The 21,814-nt window shown below is 45.0% G+C and overlaps 1 protein-coding gene and 2 long non-coding RNA genes across 15 annotated transcripts in view; all 3 read left to right on the forward strand.

Annotated features, from left to right (window-relative positions):
• Positions 1-21,814, forward strand: part of LOC130525213 (uncharacterized) — a 129,779-nt gene that overhangs the window by 58,528 nt on the left and 49,437 nt on the right. For 6 of the 13 annotated variants that reach the window (XM_057031698.1, XM_057031704.1, XM_057031706.1 and 3 more), the window contains one exon: positions 13,220-13,393. The exons of 3 other annotated variants lie outside the window; for them this stretch is intronic. In XM_057031698.1, coding sequence (XP_056887678.1) covers positions 13,220-13,393 — 174 coding nt within the window. Of the gene's footprint in view, positions 1-12,840; positions 13,015-13,219; positions 13,394-13,923; positions 14,497-21,814 lie in introns of those variants that run through there. 4 more of the 13 variants (XM_057031710.1, XM_057031699.1, XM_057031709.1 and 1 more) reach the window with 4 other exon arrangements.
• Positions 1,999-7,663, forward strand: LOC130525244 (uncharacterized). The gene is made up of 3 exons (XR_008950439.1): positions 1,999-2,160; positions 3,517-3,618; positions 7,628-7,663. It is a non-coding gene; the product is annotated as an uncharacterized LOC130525244 (long non-coding RNA).
• LOC130525237 (uncharacterized) lies at positions 20,058-20,888 on the forward strand. The gene is made up of 3 exons (XR_008950431.1): positions 20,058-20,417; positions 20,497-20,625; positions 20,793-20,888. It is a non-coding gene; the product is annotated as an uncharacterized LOC130525237 (long non-coding RNA).

Genomic DNA, 21,814 nt, shown 5'->3' on the forward strand with positions numbered 1-21,814 from the left:
TTATTCTCAATAACATCAAATCATCCATCCATCCAAATCGTGGTCCTGTTGGACCACCAAAGGACAAACACTTTCCATTTAGCACGGACAAAAAAACCCAAATCCTGTTTAGCAATGAAGCTGTGGGGAGAGTTTGAGGAGCGTTTCTGAGGAACACGCTGCCATATTGGGTCCAAGCTGCTGGGGTTTTTGTTGTTTCCAGGTGAATCGGTGGGCAGCGGCGTTACCGCCTGTCTCTGCCCCCCCCCCCCCCCTCTCCCCGTGGTCGTGGTCACGCCGGGCATCTTTACTGGTCCCGTTTTAAACAGGTTCTGTTGGGAACAGGTGTTCTCCAGAACTGTATTCCAGGCTGCTGTGCTGAAGGGCTGTTTTCAGTAGCAATAGAGCCAGAGTGTGCCTGCTCCATATGAACCCCCCCAGGCCGTGCTTTCCTCCTGGCTGAGCCATAATCAGCTCTGGATGGACTGGTTCACGCTTGGACTGAGTCAAGATTTGATAGCTTGACTGATTCTTACAGTTTTTGATCAAACCCCCATCTGCTGATTCCAGGAGATCTTTAAAGGATCTCAGAGCTTCAGATTTATGAAGCCTGCTCAGCCCCCGGCAGCGCTGATGAAACCATTTCATTCCTTCAAAAAAGCAGAACATGAAGCTCCAGAAAAGGTTTTTGGATCAAGTTTCCAACAGAACGAGGACAAGTGGGTAAAAGCGCCACTTTAAAGCCTCCAGCCTCAGAAAACATCCACCTTTAGGATGCCTGACTTTAGAGGATCGTCGGTTCGCTCCGAGCACAAGAACAAACATGTTTAACCTCAGTCCAAGAACATCTGACCTGAAATGATCAAAACCCTTCAGCGTAAAAAGATGGTGGAGAGAAAGCTGCTGGGAGGTTCTCAGAAGAGAAGTGGCATTAAAGCCAGCTGGAAGAGTCCAGCCTGCTTCCTGCTCCTCCAAACAGGCGTCTCCACCACACAACACTGAGGAACACGGGCTTCTGTTCTTCCTTCTTCTCTTCTGACTATTGTGTGTTTGATGAATGCAGCATCCACTCACTGCCCCCCCCCTCATTTACACTGCTCCTGGTTTCACAATGCTCCTCAGACAGATGCAACCAGAGACACTGATGCCGTCAGACAATAAACCTGAGTGTTGTTGTGTCCGGTTATTAACATGTTCCATGCTTTTCCTCCTGCAACAGTTCATCACACCTGCTCAGGGAAACCTCGGTGTAAAGGAGGTGAAGCCGTGCCTCAGTGACTCTACTTTGCTGTTTTAGAAACTAACAGTTATTAGATGAATATACAGTGTGCACGTACGCGCACACGTGTGTATAAACACTTAATACACGCGTGTGCGTGGATGTAGACTTTTTAGTACTTTGGGTTCATATACTTTTTAGTATTTTGCAGATTCGTGTCTGTATATAAACCAGATCCTCCTGTAATAAAGAACTAAAGGCTGACTGTTGTCACGTGACCTGTCTCCGTCTGTGTCCGATGATGGAACCTGCCTGGAACATCTGGTCCACAGAAAAAGCAAAACAGCTCACAGAACTGGTCCAGTTTAGACCCAAAAATGACAATAAATAATGAAAATGTGTGACGCAGTAGAAAAATGGACGAATTTTCTATTGACAGTTTCACTCATCATCATCAGAATTCATCAAAAATATTTAAACCAACAAACTACACACAGAACCGCAAAGTTTAGAGCTTAAAGGGAGCGACAGGTGAAGATTTAAAGCTCAACGCAGCTGAAGAAGTTCCAAAAAGGAGAAATATCATGTGGTGCTTTACCGCCACCCGGTGGACACGCGTGGAACTGCAGACAATAGTTAAACGCGCTCCGACACATTCTGACCTCTGCTGCTCCTCCTGGACTCCAGGGCTGCAGAAATATGCTGCTTTTACAAGTCTTTCAAATCTGAAGCATCATAAATCTTATTTATTGATTTAACTAAGTTAGTCAGTTTTCATTTAAATGCAAAAACATATTTATGGCATTAAAATAGCAATACAACTTTTAATCTTGAACCCTCCCAGAATGCTTTTATAGTAGTGGAATATTAATCAACAGCCATAAAGTTGTTCATTAACAGAGGAAAAAGGAAAGGTAAAAGTATTCCGTTCAGACTGAGCAGGAAGACTGAAGACCGACAAGGTGAGTGGAAACGAAGAGCATTATTGAAAAGAATTGACAGTTGTGTTTGGAGATAAAATCAAGATTTGAAAACATTTTTGTGACTATTGAAGAGCTGCATAGAGCTGAAGAATTCTTGGCTTAAGAAAATTCAACTAGACTTCATATTTAGTTTTAGCACAAAACATCGTTATACATTATAAATGAATAGGTCTTATTTAACTTTCTTATAGTCTTTCTAAGTGAAGTTTAGTTTATTTTTCTGCTATTTGCTACTGATCCTAAAAGAACTTTGAACTTTAAACCCTCCAGAATGCTTTTATGGTAGTAATATATACGCCATAAAGCTGTTGATTAGGTTGTAAAAGTGAAAGTATTCTGTTCAGACGAAGCAGGAAGAGTGACAAGGTGAGTGTAAAGAGAGTATTATGCTGTTAACGTTGTTAGAGAGTCTTAAGAGGTATTAACAACATTTTAAAACTTTTTTGTGACAGGTGAAAAGCTCTTAGAGTTATTAGAGTTGTTCAACAGTCCAGGTTACAGCTGGATATTTTGATATTACCTGTCAAACAACATCTAATCGTGGGCAAGTTAGCATCTCTCAGCCGGACCAGTTTAAGACAAACTAAATAACTAAATCCACACACAGGATCACAGGACACCAACAGGATTTTGGGTTCATGTTGCACGTTTTCTCACAGTGGTTTATTGTTCTATGTTGTGGAACCACTGTGAAAGAAATGCAGGAGTGGGTGTCATTTCTTTCATCTATTTTAAATAGAGCAGTGATCTTTGAGGACTTGGATTATAGAAATAATTGAAGAGGGGAACAAAGGAGGGAAGTTAAAAAGTCCTGACTAGTATGTTTATGTAGCACCAGATAATTTAGTGGCTGAGCTGAAGACAGTCCTTTCACCATGTTGGCCTGTGGAAAACCAGTGTTGTGGGCCCGATGGACCAGCGTCCCCGTCGTTGCCGGACCACCGTTGGCCACCAGTTGGGTTTTGGGATCAAAGTGGGGGCGTTTCCTGTATCCGGTTCTCCTCACGGATCCATGACTACAACATGTTGCTGCAAGTGCAGAGACGTTTGCTCTGGAAAGAACTTTAGAGCACATTCAGTGCTGCAGGATGAGGGGCTGGAAAAGGTGCCAGTTCTTTTCTCACTGCAGGGAACAGTTAAAAAAAGCAGCTTAAACTCTGAAAACATGAAAATTATACAGAGACATCATTGATTTATTGATTCAGTTGTTATCCAGAATGGATTAGAAATGTTCCTGTTTGATAAAAATGCAGTGAATTGGGATTATTTAACTACAACCTCTACAGATTATTTACCTTCATCACAGTCTCATCACTATTTCTGATGTTTCCTCAGGATGGACGAGGACAGAGCAGAGTCCACAGTGCCCAGCTGTGTGTCCCTGAAGAGTGACCGGTCCAAACATGGAGGAATAGACTTCAGAAGTTCAGATAAAATGTAAGAAAACTAAAGCGTGATGATGTGTTTGTGTGGCAGCTGTTAGTCACATTAACAGCAGCAGGTTGTGAGTTTATTATTGGAGATGTTTAACACTTAAACCTCAGACAGTCATATAGTTACAGACTTAATGTGAATATTGTTGATTAGAAACAAGAATCAGGTTTTAAACTGAAAGATGAATTCAGACATAAATGCTGGAACAATATTGAGTCTTGATCAGGTTCTTTCATCCTATAAATCAAAGGACTAATAGAGATGTGTTTCATAGTGAGAGGGGGCACATCCTATCAAACTGGGACCAGGCAGCTCCACCAGGAGAGTCCTCTTGTTCACAATCTGGAAGCAGATCTGGAGATGCTGAAATGAAGCCCAAACAAAGTAAAACTGTTCAATATGAGATTTAATTTGTGATGTCATGAATTTGTAGTTGTGTTGATGATTTATTATAGATGGAAATCATTGGTTTACTTATGTTCAGGAGGTGATCTGCAGGAGGTGATAGAAGGTCATAAGATGAGTCTGAAGAGAAGATGTGAACATGTGACTGAAGGAACTAATGAAGCAGGAAGTGGAACCCTGCTGAACAAGATCTACACTGAGCTCTACATCACTGAGGGACAAAGTGAGGAGGTGGACACACAACATGAGGTGAGACAGCTTGAGATAACCTCCAAGAAGAAATCCAGGACACTCCAATCAAGTGCCAGGACATCTTCAAAGTCTTATCTGAGCAACAGAGACACATCAGAGTGGTTCTGACCAACGGTGTCGCCGGCGTTGGAAAAACCTTCTCAGCGCAGAAGTTCAGTCTGGACTGGGCAGAAGGTTTGGAGAACCAAGACATCAGTCTGGTGCTTCCGCTCTCATGCAGGGAGCTGAACTTGATCAGAGATGAGCAGCACAGTCTTCTCTCACTGCTTCATGTTTTCCATCCAACATTACAGAAGATCAGAGCAGAAGATCTGACTGTCTGGAAACTTCTGTTCATCTTTGATGGCCTGGATGAAAGCAGATTTTCACTGGGTTTCAACAAGCATCAGCTCATCTCTGATGTCACACAAGTATCGTCCGTTGGCGTGCTCCTGGTGAACCTCATCCAGGGGAACCTGCTTCCCTCAGCTCTCATCTGGATCACCTCCAGACCTGCAGCAGCCCATCAGATTCCTCCCTCGTGTGTTGACAGGATCACAGAAGTACGAGGCTTCACTGACTCCCAGAAGGAGGAGTACTTCAGGAGGAGGTTCAGTGATGAAGATCTGTCCAAGAGAATCATCTCACACATCAAGGCCTCCAGGAGCCTCCACATCATGTGTCTGATCCCAGTGTTTCTGCTGGATCACTGCTATAGTTCTGGAGGACATGATGGCCAGAGACCAGAGAGGAGAGCTGCCCCAAACCCTGACTGACCTCTACTCACACTTCCTGATGGTTCAGATAAAGAGGAAGAAGCAGAAGTATGGAGGAAAGCAGAGACCAGAGGAACTGACTGAGGCTGATAAAGAACTCCTTCTGAAGTTGGGTCGGCTGGCGTTTGAACATCTGGAGAAAGGAAACATCATGTTCTACTCAGAAGACCTGGAGCGATGTGGACTGGACGTCTCCGAGGTGTCGGTGTACTCAGGAGTTTGTACAGAGATCTTCAAGAGAGAGAGTGTGATCTTCCAGAAATCAGTCTACTGCTTTGTTCATCTGAGCATTCAGGAGTTTCTGGCTGCCGTCTACATGTTCCAACCGTTACACCAGGAAAACACAGTGGTTATAAATCAGTTCCTAAAATATTCTAAACCAATCACTCTCTTGGTGGACTTCCTCAGGACACTAATGAATCTCTCAAAAGTGAAAATGGCCACCTGGACTTGTTTGTTCGCTTCCTTCATGGTCTCTCTCTGGAGTCCAATCAGAGGATCTTGGGTGACTGTTGGATCAGAGGACATCCACCCAGAAACCATCCAGAGGGTCCTCAACAACCTGAAGCGGAGAACAGTGATAAAATCTCCCCAGACAGAAGCATCAACATCTTCCACTGTCTGATGGAGATGAAGGATCAGTCAGTCCATCAGGAGATCCAAGAGTTCCTGAAGTCAGGGAAGAAATCAGAGAGGAGACTGTCAGAGATCCACTGTTCAGCTCTGGCCTACCTGCTGCAGATGTCAGAGGAGGTTCTGGATGAGCTGAACCTGTGGCAGTACAAACCCTCAGTGGAGGGACATGTCGCCTGATTCCAGCTGTGAGGAACTGCAGGAAGGCCGTGTAAGTAAATTTTTGGGGCCGGACATCGGCGTTTAAATCAAGCGAGTGGATCATGTCAGGTAGCAATACCCCCTCCAGTGGTCATTCCTTCAATTCTTTTCTCCACTTGCAGCGTCCATAAATTAAAAACAACAACAATTCATCAGAAATGTTCAACACTGGCTGGATATAAGTTCAAAGGTCAATCCAGACAAACCAACATAAGGCAGGAATAATAGGAGCCACAAGTTAACTGACTATCATGAAATTACTGTCATGTCATTAATAACTTTTGTTTGTTTGTATACATCGTATTCAAACGACAGAAAAACACATTTTAACTAATGACTCGTGACTATTTTGCTTCATTTGTTCAACGTAAAAACAGCCGGCCTCGTTGGTTTAAATGGGTGTTTTAGGTCTTTGTGGCGGTTCCGTTTGGAGCCTTTATGTGACCCACAAAGTTGTTTGAGCCTTTCCACACCCGTTAGGTGGCAACTTCATCACTAGCAACAAAAGGTGCAGTGAAAATGATTTGAAGGGAAACAGGCAGATATAACAGAAGCTGAGGGCAATCGATGCAACCAGAGACTCTGATGTCATCGATCGGATCGCTGAATTAAGACTTGACGCACCATCGTACAAATTGGATGATGAAATGCAAAATATCCACACAGGATCACAGGACACCAACAGGATTTTGGGTTCATGTTGCACGTTTTCTCACAGTGGTTTATTGTTCTATGTTGTGGAACCACTGTGAAAGAAATGCAGGAGTGGGTGTCATTTCTTTCATCTATTTTAAATAGAGCAGTGATCTTTGAGGACTTGGATTATAGAAATAATTGAAGAGGGGAACAAAGGAGGGAAGTTAAAAAGTCCTGACTAGTATGTTTATGTAGCAGCACCAATAATTTAGTGGCTGAGCTGAAGACAGTCCTTTCACCATGTTGGCCTGTGGAAAACCAGTGTTGTGGGCCCGATGGACCAGCGTCCCCGTCGTTGCCGGACCACCGTTGGCCACCAGTTGGTTTTGGGATCAAAGTGGGGGCGTTTCCTGTATCCGGTTCTCCTCACGGATCCATGACTACAACATGTTGCTGCAAGTGCAGAGACGTTTGCTCTGGAAAGAACTTTAGAGCACATTCAGTGCTGCAGGATGAGGGGCTGGAAAAGGTGCAGTTTCTTTTCTCACTGCAGGGAACAGTTAAAAAAAGCAGCTTAAACTCTGAAAACATGAAAATTATACAGAGACATCATTGATTTATTGATTCAGTTGTTATCCAGAATGGATTAGAAATGTTCCTGTTTGATAAAAATGCAGTGAATTGGGATTATTTAACTACAACCTCTACAGATTATTTACCTTCATCACAGTCTCATCACTATTTCTGATGTTTCCTCAGGATGGACGAGGACAGAGCAGAGTCCACAGTGCCCAGCTGTGTGTCCCTGAAGAGTGACCGGTCCAAAATGGAGAATAGACTTCAGAAGTTCAGATAAAATGTAAGAAAACTAAAGCGTGATGATGTGTTTGTGTGGCAGCTGTTAGTCACATTAACAGCAGCAGGTTGTGAGTTTATTATTGGAGATGTTTAACACTTAAACCTCAGACAGTCATATAGTTACAGACTTAATGTGAATATTGTTGATTAGAAACAAGAATCAGGTTTTAAACTGAAAGATGAATTCAGACATAAATGCTGGAACAATATTGAGTCTTGATCAGGTTCTTTCATCCTATAAATCAAAGGACTAATAGAGATGTGTTTCATAGTGAGAGGGGGGAGCACATCCTATCAAACTGGGACCAGGCAGCTCCACCAGGAGAGTCCTCTTGTTCACAATCTGGAAGCAGATCTGGAGATGCTGATGAAGCCCAAAACAAAGTAAAAACTGTTCAATATGAGATTTAATTTGTGATGTCATGAATTTGTAGTTGTGTTGATGATTTATTTAGATGGAAATCATTGGTTTACTTATGTTCAGGAAGTGATCTGCAGGAGGTGATAGAAGGTCATAAGATGAGTCTGAAGAGAAGATGTGAACATGTGACTGAAGGAACTATGAAGCAGGAAGTGGAACCCTGCTGAACAAGATCTACACTGAGCTCTACATCACTGAGGGACAAAGTGAGGAGGTGGACACACAACATGAGGTGAGACAGCTTGAGAGAACCTCCAAGAAGAACATCCAGGACACTCCAATCAAGTGCCAGGACATCTTCAAAGTCTTATCTGAGCAACAGAGACACATCAGAGTGGTTCTGACCAACGGTGTCGCCGGCGGCGTTGGAAAACCTTCTCAGTGCAGAAGTTCAGTCTGGACTGGGCAGAAGGTTTGGAGAACCAAGACATCAGTCTGGTGCTTCCGCTCTCATGCAGGGAGCTGAACTTGATCAGAGATGAGCAGCACAGTCTTCTCTCACTGCTTCATGTTTTCCATCCAACATTACAGAAGATCAGAGCAGAAGATCTGACTGTCTGGAAACTTCTGTTCATCTTTGATGGCCTGGATGAAAGCAGATTTTCACTGGGTTTCAACAAGCATCAGCTCATCTCTGATGTCACACAAGTATCGTCCGTTGGCGTGCTCCTGGTGAACCTCATCCAGGGGAACCTGCTTCCCTCAGCTCTCATCTGGATCACCTCCAGACCTGCAGCAGCCCATCAGATTCCTCCCTCGTGTGTTGACAGGATCACAGAAGTACGAGGCTTCACTGACTCCCAGAAGGAGGAGTACTTCAGGAGGAGGTTCAGTGATGAAGATCTGTCCAAGAGAATCATCTCACACATCAAGGCCTCCAGGAGCCTCCACATCATGTGTCTGATCCCAGTTTTCTGCTGGATCACTGCTATAGTTCTGGAGGACATGATGACCAGAGACCAGAGAGGAGAGCTGCCCCAAACCCTGACTGACCTCTACTCACACTTCCTGATGGTTCAGATAAAGAGGAAGAAGCAGAAGTATGGAGGAAAGCAGAGACCAGAGGAACTGACTGAGGCTGATAAAGAACTCCTTCTGAAGTTGGGTCGGCTGGCGTTTGAACATCTGGAGAAAGGAAACATCATGTTCTACTCAGAAGACCTGGAGCGATGTGGACTGGACGTCTCCGAGGTGTCGGTGTACTCAGGAGTTTGTACAGAGATCTTCAAGAGAGAGAGTGTGATCTTCCAGAAATCAGTCTACTGCTTTGTTCATCTGAGCATTCAGGAGTTTCTGGCTGCCGTCTACATGTTCCACCGTTACACCAGGAAAGACACAGTGGTTATAAATCAGTTCCTAAAATATTCTAAACAATCACAATCTCTTGATGACTTCCTCAGGAGAGCACTAATGAAATCTCTCAAAAGTGAAAATGGCCACCTGGACTTGTTTGTTCGCTTCCTTCATGGTCTCTCTCTGGAGTCCAATCAGAGGATCTTGGGTGGACTGTTGGATCAGAGGAACAGCCACCCAGAAACCATCCAGAAGGTCCTCAACAACCTGAAGGAGGTGAACAGTGATGAAATCTCCCCAGACAGAAGCATCAACATCTTCCACTGTCTGATGGAGATGAAGGATCAGTCAGTCCATCAGGAGATCCAAGAGTTCCTGAAGTCAGGGAAGAAATCAGAGAGGAGACTGTCAGAGATCCACTGTTCAGCTCTGGCCTACCTGCTGCTGCAGATGTCAGAGGAGGTTCTGGATGAGCTGAACCTGCAGCAGTACAACACCTCAGTGGAGGGACGACGTCGCCTGATTCCAGCTGTGAGGAACTGCAGGAAGGCCGTGTAAGTAAAGATTTTTGGGGCCGGACATCGGCGTTTAAATCAAGCGAGTGGATCATGTCAGGTAGCAATACCCCCTCCAGTGGTCATTCCTTCAATTCTTTATCTCCATTGCAGCGTCCATAAATTAAAAACAACAACAATTCATCCAGAAATGTTCAACACTGGCTGGATATAAGTTCAAAGGTCAATCCAGACAAACCAACATAAGGCAGGAATAATAGGAGCCACAAGTTAACTGACTATCATGAAATTACTGTCATGTCATTAAATAACTTTTGTTTGTTTGTATACATCGTATTCAAACGACAGAAAAACACATTTTAACTAATGACACGTGACTATTTTGCTTCATTTGTTCAACGTAAAAACAGCAGCCGGCCTCGTTGGTTTAAATGGGTGTTTTAGGTCTTTGTGGCGGTTCCGTTTGGAGCCTTTATGTGACCCACAAAGTTGTTTGAGCCTTTCCACACCCGTTAGGTGGCAACTTCATCACTAGCAACAAAAGGTGCAGTGAAAATGATTTGAAGGGAAACAGGCAGATATAACAGAAGCTGAGGGCAATCGATGCAACCAGAGACTCTGATGTCATCGATCGGATCGCTGAATTAAGACTTGACGCACCATCGTACAAATTGGATGAAATGCAAAATATCCAAAGAGCCGATAGACAGATAAAAAGATGCACGTTTCTTTAAACCATTTGCTGTAATCATTTTAAATATTGAGTAATTATGAGCTGTTCTAAAATAAGACAAATGTTGAGAATAATTCAGTTGCATTTCAGATCTGATGGTCGTTCAAACTGTTGCTCTACGGTGTTGAATTTAGCTTTTCCAGGAAATGAGCTACATTTGTGTTGAGGTAGATTCTCAGATAAGTTGATGAGAAATCCCAAAGTTTGACTCACTATTTTTGTTTCATACACAACAGACTGTCTGGTAGTTTTCTTTCAACGAGTCATTGGGAAGTTGTGGCCTCAGCAATGACGTCAAACCCTTCTCATCTACGGGAGCTGAGCTTAAGCTGGAACCAAGACCTGACAGATGCCGGAGTAAAGTTACTGTCTTCTGCAATGATGCATCCAAACTGCAGACTGGAGACGCTCAGGTCAGGAGGCCTCTGTTGGTCTTTTCTAAATTTCTTTACATTTTCTGCTTTTCTCTTCATTTTCAGATTTAGAAATGTGTTTTTATTTGCCCATTTATTCCTTTTCCAGGCTGATTAAATGCAGTTTATCAGAGATCAGCTGTGACTCTCTGGCCTCGGCGCTGAGGTCCAATCCCTCCCATCTGAGGGTTCTGGACCTGAGTTTTAACCAGCTGAAGGATCCAGCAGTGAAGCTGCTCTGTGGTGCTCTCCAGGATCCTCTCTGTGAGCTGGAGACTCTCAGGTCAGTCAGAGATGATCCAGTACTTTCCCAGGTGTAACTAGTTAGACAATAAATGTTTCCATGTTTGATCTTTGTTATAAACGTAGTGTTACAGTTCTCAGAAAAAAGACCACACAGGACAGATTTGCAGTATTAAATTGGTTGTGGAAATCTGTCCCATGTGAGGATGGTCATCAATGACTAGAAAGGAAGTATCAGTTGTAGATTTGTCTTGTTTTATTTTAGGCTGGCCACAAAACCGCCCAAACATTCAGACCAATCAAAAATGGTTCTTCCTGTCTTTTAAAGATCAGAAGGAAAACTAAAAACCCAAAAAGAAAGCTGCTGCAGTGTGCCATGCCCCTTCTCTACTGAGAAAAGCCATCCCAAAAAGAGAAAAGCCCAAGTGTGAAGTGAGCACCCTGTTAAACCTTGGTACCGAAAGCCTGCAGTCATTCTCATCTTAGGTGGCTTCATTCCAGCCAGAAGCCCAAACCTGCCTCCCTCTTAAAGGGGCAGCAGGTCAGTCCAACCACAGAAACCTTCATGAAGATCTGAAGCTTTCAGCATCCACAATTGTTGCACCTCACTTCCATTGGAGTCCAAATCAGAAGTCAACAAGTTGATTCTACACCGATTCTACACAATGCAACCATTTTAAAAAGGTTTCCATCCATAAGTTTTCACACATTTTTAGATAAATCTGTTTGTTCATCGCCTCCTTCTGTTGTAATGGTCATTAAAGAAAATGACCTTATTTGAGTTTTTCTCCTCACAAATATGACTTTCTATGAACGATGCAATAAATGCAGCTTGCAATCTAAGACAATATGGAAGTATGTGTATATAATAGTAGTGGAAGTAGCTCATAAAATAATACATTTGCTCTTCTCATCGAATCTTTCTATGTTATTAAAAAAAAACCTGCTCTTAGTCAACAACATCTAAGACATCAACCAAAAATCCTAATTTTCTACAATCTAATATAAAACAGTAGAGAAGACTCTTTCTGCAGAGACACTGGTGGCAGGAATGCAGAAGTATCACCTGCTCAACTTGGAAGGTGGAGCAGAAACCACCAGCTGAGAAGGTCCTCAGCGAGAGGAAGTGGTGGAGAACCATGAAACTTGCTAAGCTCCACCTCAGCTCCAGAGACGGGCTGAGCTGGAGCTGTGGCACCAGGTATCGCCCAGAAGAGCCTCCAACAAACAAGCTCTTCTCTTGGGAGGAGAGGGCTTTGAATCTCAGCTCAGTGTGCTTGTCTCTAGTAGGTGGCAGCTGCACCTTTTCCTGAGCTCCTTGTTGATGCCCTGAGGGGAATTGATGCTCCTGCAATGTTTTCTGGCAGCATTGAGCTTGCAGTGGGGCAATCAAACACACTGTGGGGGGGCTCTCTTTCCTTCTCTCATCTGGAGAACAAGTGACACCAGCTGCCAATCATTGTTGGAGAAATGTGCAGTCAGGGGAACGATGCGTCCAGACTATAGCCACCCTTCCAGCATCCAGCAGTGTCTAAAACCTTTGATTTGGTTTCACCAGAGAGTGTAGGGATTGCAGGGTCGCTGCAGCATCGCCCACAAGCTATCAGGAGTGGGTCGCTTTGTCCCAACTCCTGACAAGAGTTGAGTGCTATTGAGAAATGTGGTCTCACAAACTTGGAAGGTATTTTGACCTACACACACTTTACATACGGTGTAGATCTTGTCCAACCGCCCTGAAAGAACCCAAAATAGGAACATACGGCAGATAAGCCGGTGCAGGACCAGAGGTTTGTTGCTTGTAAGCTGTGTTTTGCTCTGGTACATGTTGATTTTTATTTGTCTTCTCTCAAAATAATTGTTATTTTAGACTAAGGGACTGCAGTTTATCAGAGACCAGCTGTGATTCTGTGGCCTCAGCTCTGAAGTCCAACCTCTCCCATCTGAGGGTTCTGGACCTGAGCCTCAACACGTTGCAGGATTCAGGAGTGAAGCGGCTCTGTTCTGGACTGGAGAGTCCAAACTGTAAACTGGAGAGGCTCAGGTCAGTCTTCATTTTTCTACCTATATACCAGCTGCTAAGATGGTGAAGTGAGGCTGTTCTCAACACTGCTGTGATGCACCACATTAAAAAATTCCTTGGAATATCGTGAATTCAGGTCTGACCCAACTAAGAACTAACGTAGGTTTAGTACTGACGCAGATAACATGCAGACCTGCACCGTATAACCTCATCCTGCATTTTTCAGATTAGACTACTGCAGGTTATCAGAGATCAGCTGTGGCTCTCTGGCCTCGGCGCTGAGGTCCAATCCCTCCCATCTCAGAGAACTGGACCTGAGTGGAAACCAGCTGCAGGATTCAGGAGTGAAGCTGCTCTGTGGTTTTCTCCAGGATCCAAACTGCCGACTGGAAACTCTGAGGTAAACACCATTCTCAAAAATGTCCATTATTCCATCCGAGGGTCCTCACACTTTCTGAGTGTGTGTGTTGTGCCCAGTTCCTTCAGGAGGGGGGCCACACGGGGACCACTTATTCATGATAAATTGATTTAAGGACAATGAAAAAGCCGACAGATGGTAACCAAAATTAGACAAAACTAGGTGAGGGTGCCTGGTAGACACCAGCCAACGAGGAGGGAGATGGTGAGGGAGACAGGAAGTCATCTAAGACAGGTTGTGCCTTTAAAGATGAGCCACAGGTGAGATGGATCTCCATGATGAGATGGGAGGGAAAGAGGTGGGAGAACCTGGGAAGAGTGAGGGCCAGAACAATATATATTCTCCTCTGGAACAGTGCAAACCTGAGAGGTTGGAATTGTGGTCATTACATATTACTATCATTTTTTAACCTGTAACTAAATTAAATATTTACAGATCATGCCTTTGATTAACCTTTCAGATTAATACTGGTTTCACTTATAACCTTATAAAAGTTTCCCTTCTTTATTTAGATTAAGGTGCTGCAGGTTATCAGAGATCAGCTGTGGCTCTCTGGCCTCGGCGCTGAGGTCCAATCCCTCCCATCTCAGAGAACTGGACCTGAGTCAGAACCAGCTGCAGGATTCAGGAGTGAAGCTGCTGTCTGATCTCGTAGAGAATCCACACTATGGGCTGGAGACATTGAGTCATTTCTGGTTGAAGCCAGTCACCTCCCGCTCATCTGCTGCATCACTCACTGACCACTGGTGAAGAGCATCTGTGGAAACATCTGCCGTCTACTCCCTCCATAGATGAAAAATTCAGTTTTTAAAAAGCGCTGGTGGACTTTCAGGAGATCAGTCGATGGTCGACAAAGCAGAAGCAGCTTCGCCTTGAAGTTAAATTAGTTCCTGGTATCACACAATGCTCTTTATAAAGTTCTAAATGGCTCCTCGGCCACTCTTAGAAGCATGGAAACATTCTCTTAATTGTCTCTTCAAATGTCTGTATTATACGTTACTATTTTACATCATGCCTTCAGAATCTTTAGGGTTTAGTATTTACTGTCTCTGTGACATGGAGCATTGGAATATTTCAGCTGCAGCCAGCAAAAACCCATCAGAATGACGGCTATCGGTGGGAACCGCAGCTCATTTGACTTTAGTCAGTCTGTTCAATGTTATAGGATTTATTGCAATCTAATAAAAACTATGAATAAATGTGGGAAATAGGAAATAAAAAGAAGCAAAATGACCAAATAAAATTCCCATGAATACTGTAAATTTAAAGATGTCAAGAATGGAATATCAGCTTAAATGGAATCAAACATAAAGGAAAAGGCCTCCTTTAAGTTTACTGCAAAAATAAACACAAAATCAAGAGCGACACGCGCCAAAAACGTCTCATTCTCTCTTCTGTCTCCACTCATTCTTTTATATTCTCTTAAGATAATGGGGACGGGGTCGTGTGATAACAAAACAACCTAATTGGGGACTATATTTTTGTTGCAAGAACTTTGGCTCTTCAGAAGTTTCTATGTTGGCTTCCACAGATTGTGCATCCACTAGAAACTCAGTGTTTTTGAGGAACTACCAGGAGTGGCTGGAGTGGAGGCCAATGACGCTATAGCTACATATAGCTACATATAGATCACCGTTATCCTCAACCCAAAAGACCACCAGTTGGCGCAGCAATACTAAAGATAGGAGGTTGTGGTGGTTGCGCAGACGCGGAGTGATATCACGCACAAACGTGCCCTATGTTCTATATACCGTATGTTCGCGACCAAAGGGCGCACCGTATTAAAAGGTGCAGCCTCAGTTACGGTGCTGTTTCTGTATTTAACACATACATCAGGCGCTCCTGATTATAGGGCGCGGGCATGGTAAAACATACCGCTACGATAGCTTAAAACATGCATGCTAGCGCGTATTTAGCAATTTTGCAAAAGCCGGCAAGTCGAACAACCGACAACAATGTTTCCAAAATTAAAATTTTCGTATTTTTTGTATTTTGTTATTAAACCCCGGAGGGCTGAAGCAGGACCGCTGTTAAAAATGTATCAGTCCGCGCTTCCAGTTCTGGTGCAACGTCCAGTTCTAAATGTATGAATCCGCGTATTGACGTTTCAACGTCCCATCAGTAAACGGAGAGATTTGGATATAGTCCCCCTGAGGTGGTGTTTTTAGAGCAGTTCTTAACAACTTTCTCTTTGCCTGATAAGAGGTCCAAACATTATTTCACTTCCTATAAAATACTCTAAAATTTGCCATTCAAGATCAGATACCACCAGGTATAATTCATCCTCTAAATTGTCACAATTTCTTATTCTGTCAGGCTGTTTTTAAACCTTTGGCAACATCAAATAAAGTACCCAACTGGTATTATGTCAGGCTGGTTTACATCCCATTAAAGAAGCCAGCAGAAATAAAGCACAACAGTTACACAGACTACGCACAATAATATAGAGGATATAAAAAACAGTGTTGAGATGGGTTTGTGTCACTTTAGTAAAATCAAAGCATTTTTCTTTATGTGCCAGCAATGAACACAATCTAAGAAGTCTTTGACACTAAACATATGGAGCTCCTATAGAACAAACTAAAGATTTGTTGTTATTAAGATAAAGAAATGCAACATTTCCCCCAGAGAAACGATGGCGATGGAAAAAGCCCTGGCTGTGTGTGTGCATCACAGCAGGCGTGGGTTCTCCTCTCTGGAGTCATGCGGGGCTCCTTTGAAGGGCAGATGAGGAGGTTGGTTACAGATTCCCCTCAGAAAGATGATTACGGTGCCAAAGGTCATCACCGGGGTAACCAGGAAGAGGCAGAGTCGGTCTACTGTACGAGCGATGCCGCTCCAGTTATCCTTCTCCTGTCAGGACCAGACATTTACGCCACTTTTGATCTTTTTAAATCAGACTTTGGGTTGAGGACTCTGTTTGAACCCTCTGAGCTCATTGTGGTCGTTCTTGTTGCGCATGTGTTTAATGATGTAGTGGCTCCATCAACAGCCGGCTTGATCTCTGCGTACAGCTGATGGCTCCTCCCTCTTCTTGTGGTTTCACAGCTCCACACAGACACCAAAGCTCAGAACTCAAATGAAGCTACTGATGCTTCTATATCTCATGTGTTTAAATGTTTCTGGAAACGTCCTGGCAGCGTGTGTGACTCGGGTCACCAGTCCGTGTCTCCCAGACTGTTTCTCAAACATCAGCTCACTGCGGGACTTCACACTGTCGTACTCCTCAGCCGAGGCAATGGAGCCCACTGAGCTGGATCGCCGCGGTAACGCTCCATCCCAGTACGGCTCTGCCTCAGCAGGGCGGGACATGCGCAAGATGAGGGGTAATCGCTGGAGGAAGAGCTGGCAGAAAAAGAAAACAGGATTTGGAACACTGATACTGATGTTGTATGTCTGTGTGTTATAGTGGGAAAACCACATGTTCATATATCCTCTTTCATATGTTATGAAGTCACATGTTCATATATCCTCTTTCATATGTTATGAAGTACATGTTCATATATCCTCTTCATATGTTATTAAGTCACATGTTCATATATCCTCTTTCATATGTTGTTAAGTCATAGGTTCATATATCCTCTTTCATGTGTTATTAAGTCATAGGTTCATATATCCTCTTTCATATGTTATTAAGTCACATGTTCATATATCCTCTTTCATATGTTATTAAGTCACATGTTCATATATCCTCTTTCATATTATTAAGTCACATGTTCATATATCCTCTTTCATATGTTATTAAGTCACATGTTCATATATCCTCTTTCATATGTTATTAAGTCATAGGTTCATATATCCTCTTTCATATGTTACTAAGTCCCATGTTCATATATCCTCTTTCATATGTTATTAAGTCATGTGTTCATATATCCTCTTTCATATGTTATTAAGTCACGTGTTCATATATCCTCTTTCATATGTTATTAAGTCATAGGTTCATATATCCTCTTTCATATGTTATTAAGTCACATGTTCATATATCCTCTTTCATATGTTATTAAGTCACATGTTCATATATCCTCTTCATATGTTATTAAGTCATAGGTTCAAATATCCTCTTTCATATGTTACTAAGTCACATGTTCATATATCCTCTTTCATATGTTATTAAGTCACATGTTCATATATCCTTTAATGTATTTTTTATTTTACTCTTTATTTGCATATTTGAAACTTGAACGCAAAGTTGTCTGCTCCTTTGTTTACTTCCGGTTCCTGTCGCTAGTTTCCGGTCTCGTGAGCTCACTCTCGCTAGCTTGTCACTGACGGTGGTTGTCAGCGCAGCATCAGCGAGTCTCCAGCCCGGACGCGGCTCCTTCGTGGCGTCCACAGAGGCTCCGTCTGTCTCCTACTGACTTGTATCTCTACATTTTGTCGTCGCTGCTGGTTGTCAAACGTTTGCTGGAACTTGTGGCGTTTGGCTGAACTGGTCTAGGTCAACTATATCTGTTTTAAAGAAGCGGAGGAGACCGCGGAGGAGGTTCCGAGGATGAACCCTCAGTGCGCCCGCTGTGGGAAGATCGTCTACCCGACAGAGAAAGTGAGCTGCCTGGACACCGTGAGCTGGATGACCCGGAGAAGCGTCCTTTTAGTCCGTTTTTGCGAGGATGACAGAAACTGGAACCTTTGGGCAGGTCCTGTGAAGTTGGACACGTCGGTGATTGAGAAGTGGAAGGAAAACGACCCTTAAATAGCTTTTTAGGACTTAAATGACAGATATCACAGAAAAAGAGCTCATCAATAACTGTAAATGAGCCAGACTTGCTGGTCAAACCAGGCTTTTGTAGGAAATCTGGCCTCCTGTTAAGTTTTTTTAAATGCATTTCTTTAAACTCTTAGAACACAGAGGAACTCTTTTATTGGGGGCAGAAAAGGTACATTTTTACCTGGTAAAATTCAGTCAAAAGAGCACTAAAAGCATGAATAAACTGAATCATGTAGATTCTAATGACATAAGCTGGAGCTCCTCCAGTTACAGCCCATAATGAGACTGCAACTGTTTCTGGAAAGGTAACTTTTATACAGTTTACATTCTGCATTCTGAGTCTGTCCCCGGCTCCTCAAGACTCGGGGAGCCGCTACAACGGGTCTTCAACCTCAGCCTGGAGCTGGGGAAAGTGCCCACCTTATGGAAGACGTCCTGCGTCATTCCAGTCCCCAAGAAGAACAGACCGAGTGAGCTGAACGACTTCCGGCCGGTGCACTCACCTCACATCTGATGAAGACTCTGGAGCGGCTCTTCCTCAACCTCCTCAGGCCCCAGGTGCAGCACGCTGAGGACTCCTTACAGTTCGCCTACCGGGACAAGGTCGGTGTAGAGGACGCCATCATCTACCTGCTGCACACCGAGTCCACTCGCATCTGGACAAGGGGAGTGGCACAGCGAGAATCCTCTTTTTGGATTTCTCGAGTGCCTTCAACACGATCCAGCCCCTTGTCCTACAGGACAAGCTTCTACAGATGCGAGTGGACCCCTGCCCGGTTGCTTGGATCTCCAGCTACCTCACCGACAGGCCGCAGTTCGTCAGGATGAAGGACATCACGTCCGACACTGTGGTCAGCAGCATCGGGGCTCCACAGGGGACTGTGCTGTCCCCCATCCTCTTCACTCTGTACACCTCGGACTTCTGTTACAACTCCGACATGTGTCATATCCAGAAGTTCGCAGATGACACAGCCATCGTTGGATGTATCAGAGACGACGAAGAGGAGGAGTACCGGTGCCTGGTGAGGGACTTTGTGGCCTGGTGCCACAACAACGGCCTGCAGCTCAACACCTCCAAAACTAAAGAACTGGTCATTGACTTTGGGAGGGACCGACCGAGACCTAGGCCAGTTCAGATAGGAACGGAGGAGGTGGAGGGCGTGCAGACCTACAAATATCTTGGGCTGTGGCTGGACAATAGGCTGGACTGGACAAGCAACACGAGGCAGCTGTACAAGAAGACCGAGCAGGATGTACTTCCTGAGGAGACTCAGATCCTTCAACATCTGCAGGAAACTCCTCTGGATGTTCTACCAGTCTGTGGTCGCCAGCGTCCTGTCCTACGCTGTGGTGTGCTGGGGGGGGAGTGTGACAAAAGCAGACCTCTCCAGGCTGGAGAAGCTGATCAGGCGGGCCAGCTCGGTGGTGGGGATGAAGCTGAAACCTCTGGCGACAGTGGCAGAGAGGAGAACTATTGACAAGCTGCGGAGCATCATGGACAATGTCCGCCACCCTCTGCACACTGTCATCCACAGCCAGAGAAGCCTGATCAGCCAGAGGCTGCGCCTCCCCAAGTTCAGGACCAACAGACTGGGGAACTCATTCATCCCCCGAGCCATCAGGCTGTTCAACTCCTCACTGGGGGGGAGGAGGGCCAACAGAAGGACTGGAACAACACTGCAATAACATAATACTGGGACATCCATTCATTCAGTTCATTCATCCATCTATTCATTTATTTACATTTTCAGAGTTTTATATTTTATATATTATATTCTATTTTTAATTTATTCTATTTTAGGGAGGGGAGGGACGAGGGGAGGGGAGGGGAGAGGGGGAGGGGAGAAGAGGGGAGGGGAGGGGAGGGGGGGGGAGGGAAGAGGGAGAGGAGAGATGAGGGAAGGGAGGGGAGGGGAGGGAAAGGAGGAGAGGAGAGGAGAGGAAACACCCGACCCAGTGGGGTGACAGAGGCCTGTCAGGTGATCATGGTTCTGGCCCCCGGCAGCCTCGGCCTATAGCAGCATAGCTAAGATGTGACCTAATGATTAGACGACCCCCTAAATACGATAATCTGTCTGTCTATGATAATAACTGGAACTACAGAATTAGCAACAATCAGCTTTTTCAAAGAGGAAGGTTTTAACCAGCACATGAGCCACGCGTCTTCTCTCCCGCTCAGACTGGCCGACGACCTGCTGCACTGCATCCTCAACTGTAGTCCGGGAATCGTGTCTGCTGGTGACTAAATGTCAGACGGTTGCCCGGGACGATTTCCAGAAACTGCTCTCCACGGTGCCGGTACGAGTCGCAGCTCAGCAGAGCCAAACTGGACCTGCTTTACTGAGATCACCCCGGATATGGTTCTGCTTGTCTGTAGGTGGTCTCGCCGAGTCTCCGTTACCTCATGGCTGTTCAGAACCACCTCCTTAGCAACACAATTCTTATCCGATCGGACGAGGGTGACGACAGTGACAGCTCCCTCCAGGGGGAAACATTAAAGGTACAGGTAAACATCCCCTTTAAATACGCCTACCTCTTCACACACATGGTGTCGAGTCTGTAATGATGAGTCCGGTTCTTTTCTTGCCCTGAATAAATGCAGTTTAAAATGCCACGCGTGGACATTTAGGCAGTGGTTACGTAAGTGTGGGCCTATGCGTTGTGTGTTGCCAGGAGCTGCAGAGCTGTATCCTCTCCCTAGCAACTAAGGTCCTCGTGGGATGTGACGAAGTGCTGGAGACCCTTCAGCAGGTCACCACCGCCCTCATTGAGTATGAGTAACAAGCTTCTGTTTCTGTGCTGTTTCTACTGTGTTTGTTCTGTCATTGTTCAGGCTGAGAGGCTTGGAGCAGGTACCAAGGCCACCATGCTTGGGCACCTGCTGCCGGTGTTGCTCACCACTTTGATGCACCCCAACCTGCAGACGCTCACGCTTGCTGATGCCTTAATGCCTCAGCTGGTGCAGCTGGTCCTCCTACACCACCAGGTCGGGATCCGCCGGGTGCTTTTGATCAGATTTGGAAATAAAAGCCAACGTCCTTCTCAACGTTCTTCTTTTTGGTGTCACAGACGGCCCTGTTGTTGAAGACGCAGTCTCCCCTTTTCACCGATGAACCACAACTGATGAGTGGCTCTCTGGTTCAGGGGGCAAAGCCCCGTTCTGCTGAAGACAAGTACGTTTTCTAAAGCAAAATAATCAACTCTCTCTCTCTCTCTCTCCTCTCTCTCTCTCTCTCTCTCTCTCTCTCCTCTCTCATCTCTCTCTCTCTTCTCTCTCTCTCTGTGAGTGGAGCGCGTGGAGCTGAGAGCGTTCTCGTTCTGAGAATTTTTCAAACTTTTGCGAGGTTTCGGCCTATAGTGTACGGTTAGTTGTTGGTTTATTGGGTTGGTTAGTTGTTGGTGGTGTTTTTTGTGGGTTTTGTTGGGGGTTTGAGGTTTGTGTCGGGTGGAATCAGCCAGGTTTGTCTGGCTGGTTGGCGTCTGACGCCATGGTGTTTGGTGGTGGGAGCGGGGACCTCTCCCGGTTATGCGGAGGCATGGCGTTAAGGTGAGGACCGGGTCTCTGTATACCGTGGAGGAGGTGGCCCTCGCTGTGGGGGAGAAAATCGGACATGGGTCCGTGAAGTCGGCCGCCCGAATGCACGGGGCGGTGGTGTTGTTTGTGGATAAGGTGGAGCAGGCGAACCGGCTGGTGG

The sequence above is a fragment of the Takifugu flavidus genome, chromosome 5, assembly GCF_003711565.1.
Source record: "Takifugu flavidus isolate HTHZ2018 chromosome 5, ASM371156v2, whole genome shotgun sequence".
Classification (NCBI taxonomy): Eukaryota; Metazoa; Chordata; class Actinopteri; order Tetraodontiformes; family Tetraodontidae; genus Takifugu; species Takifugu flavidus.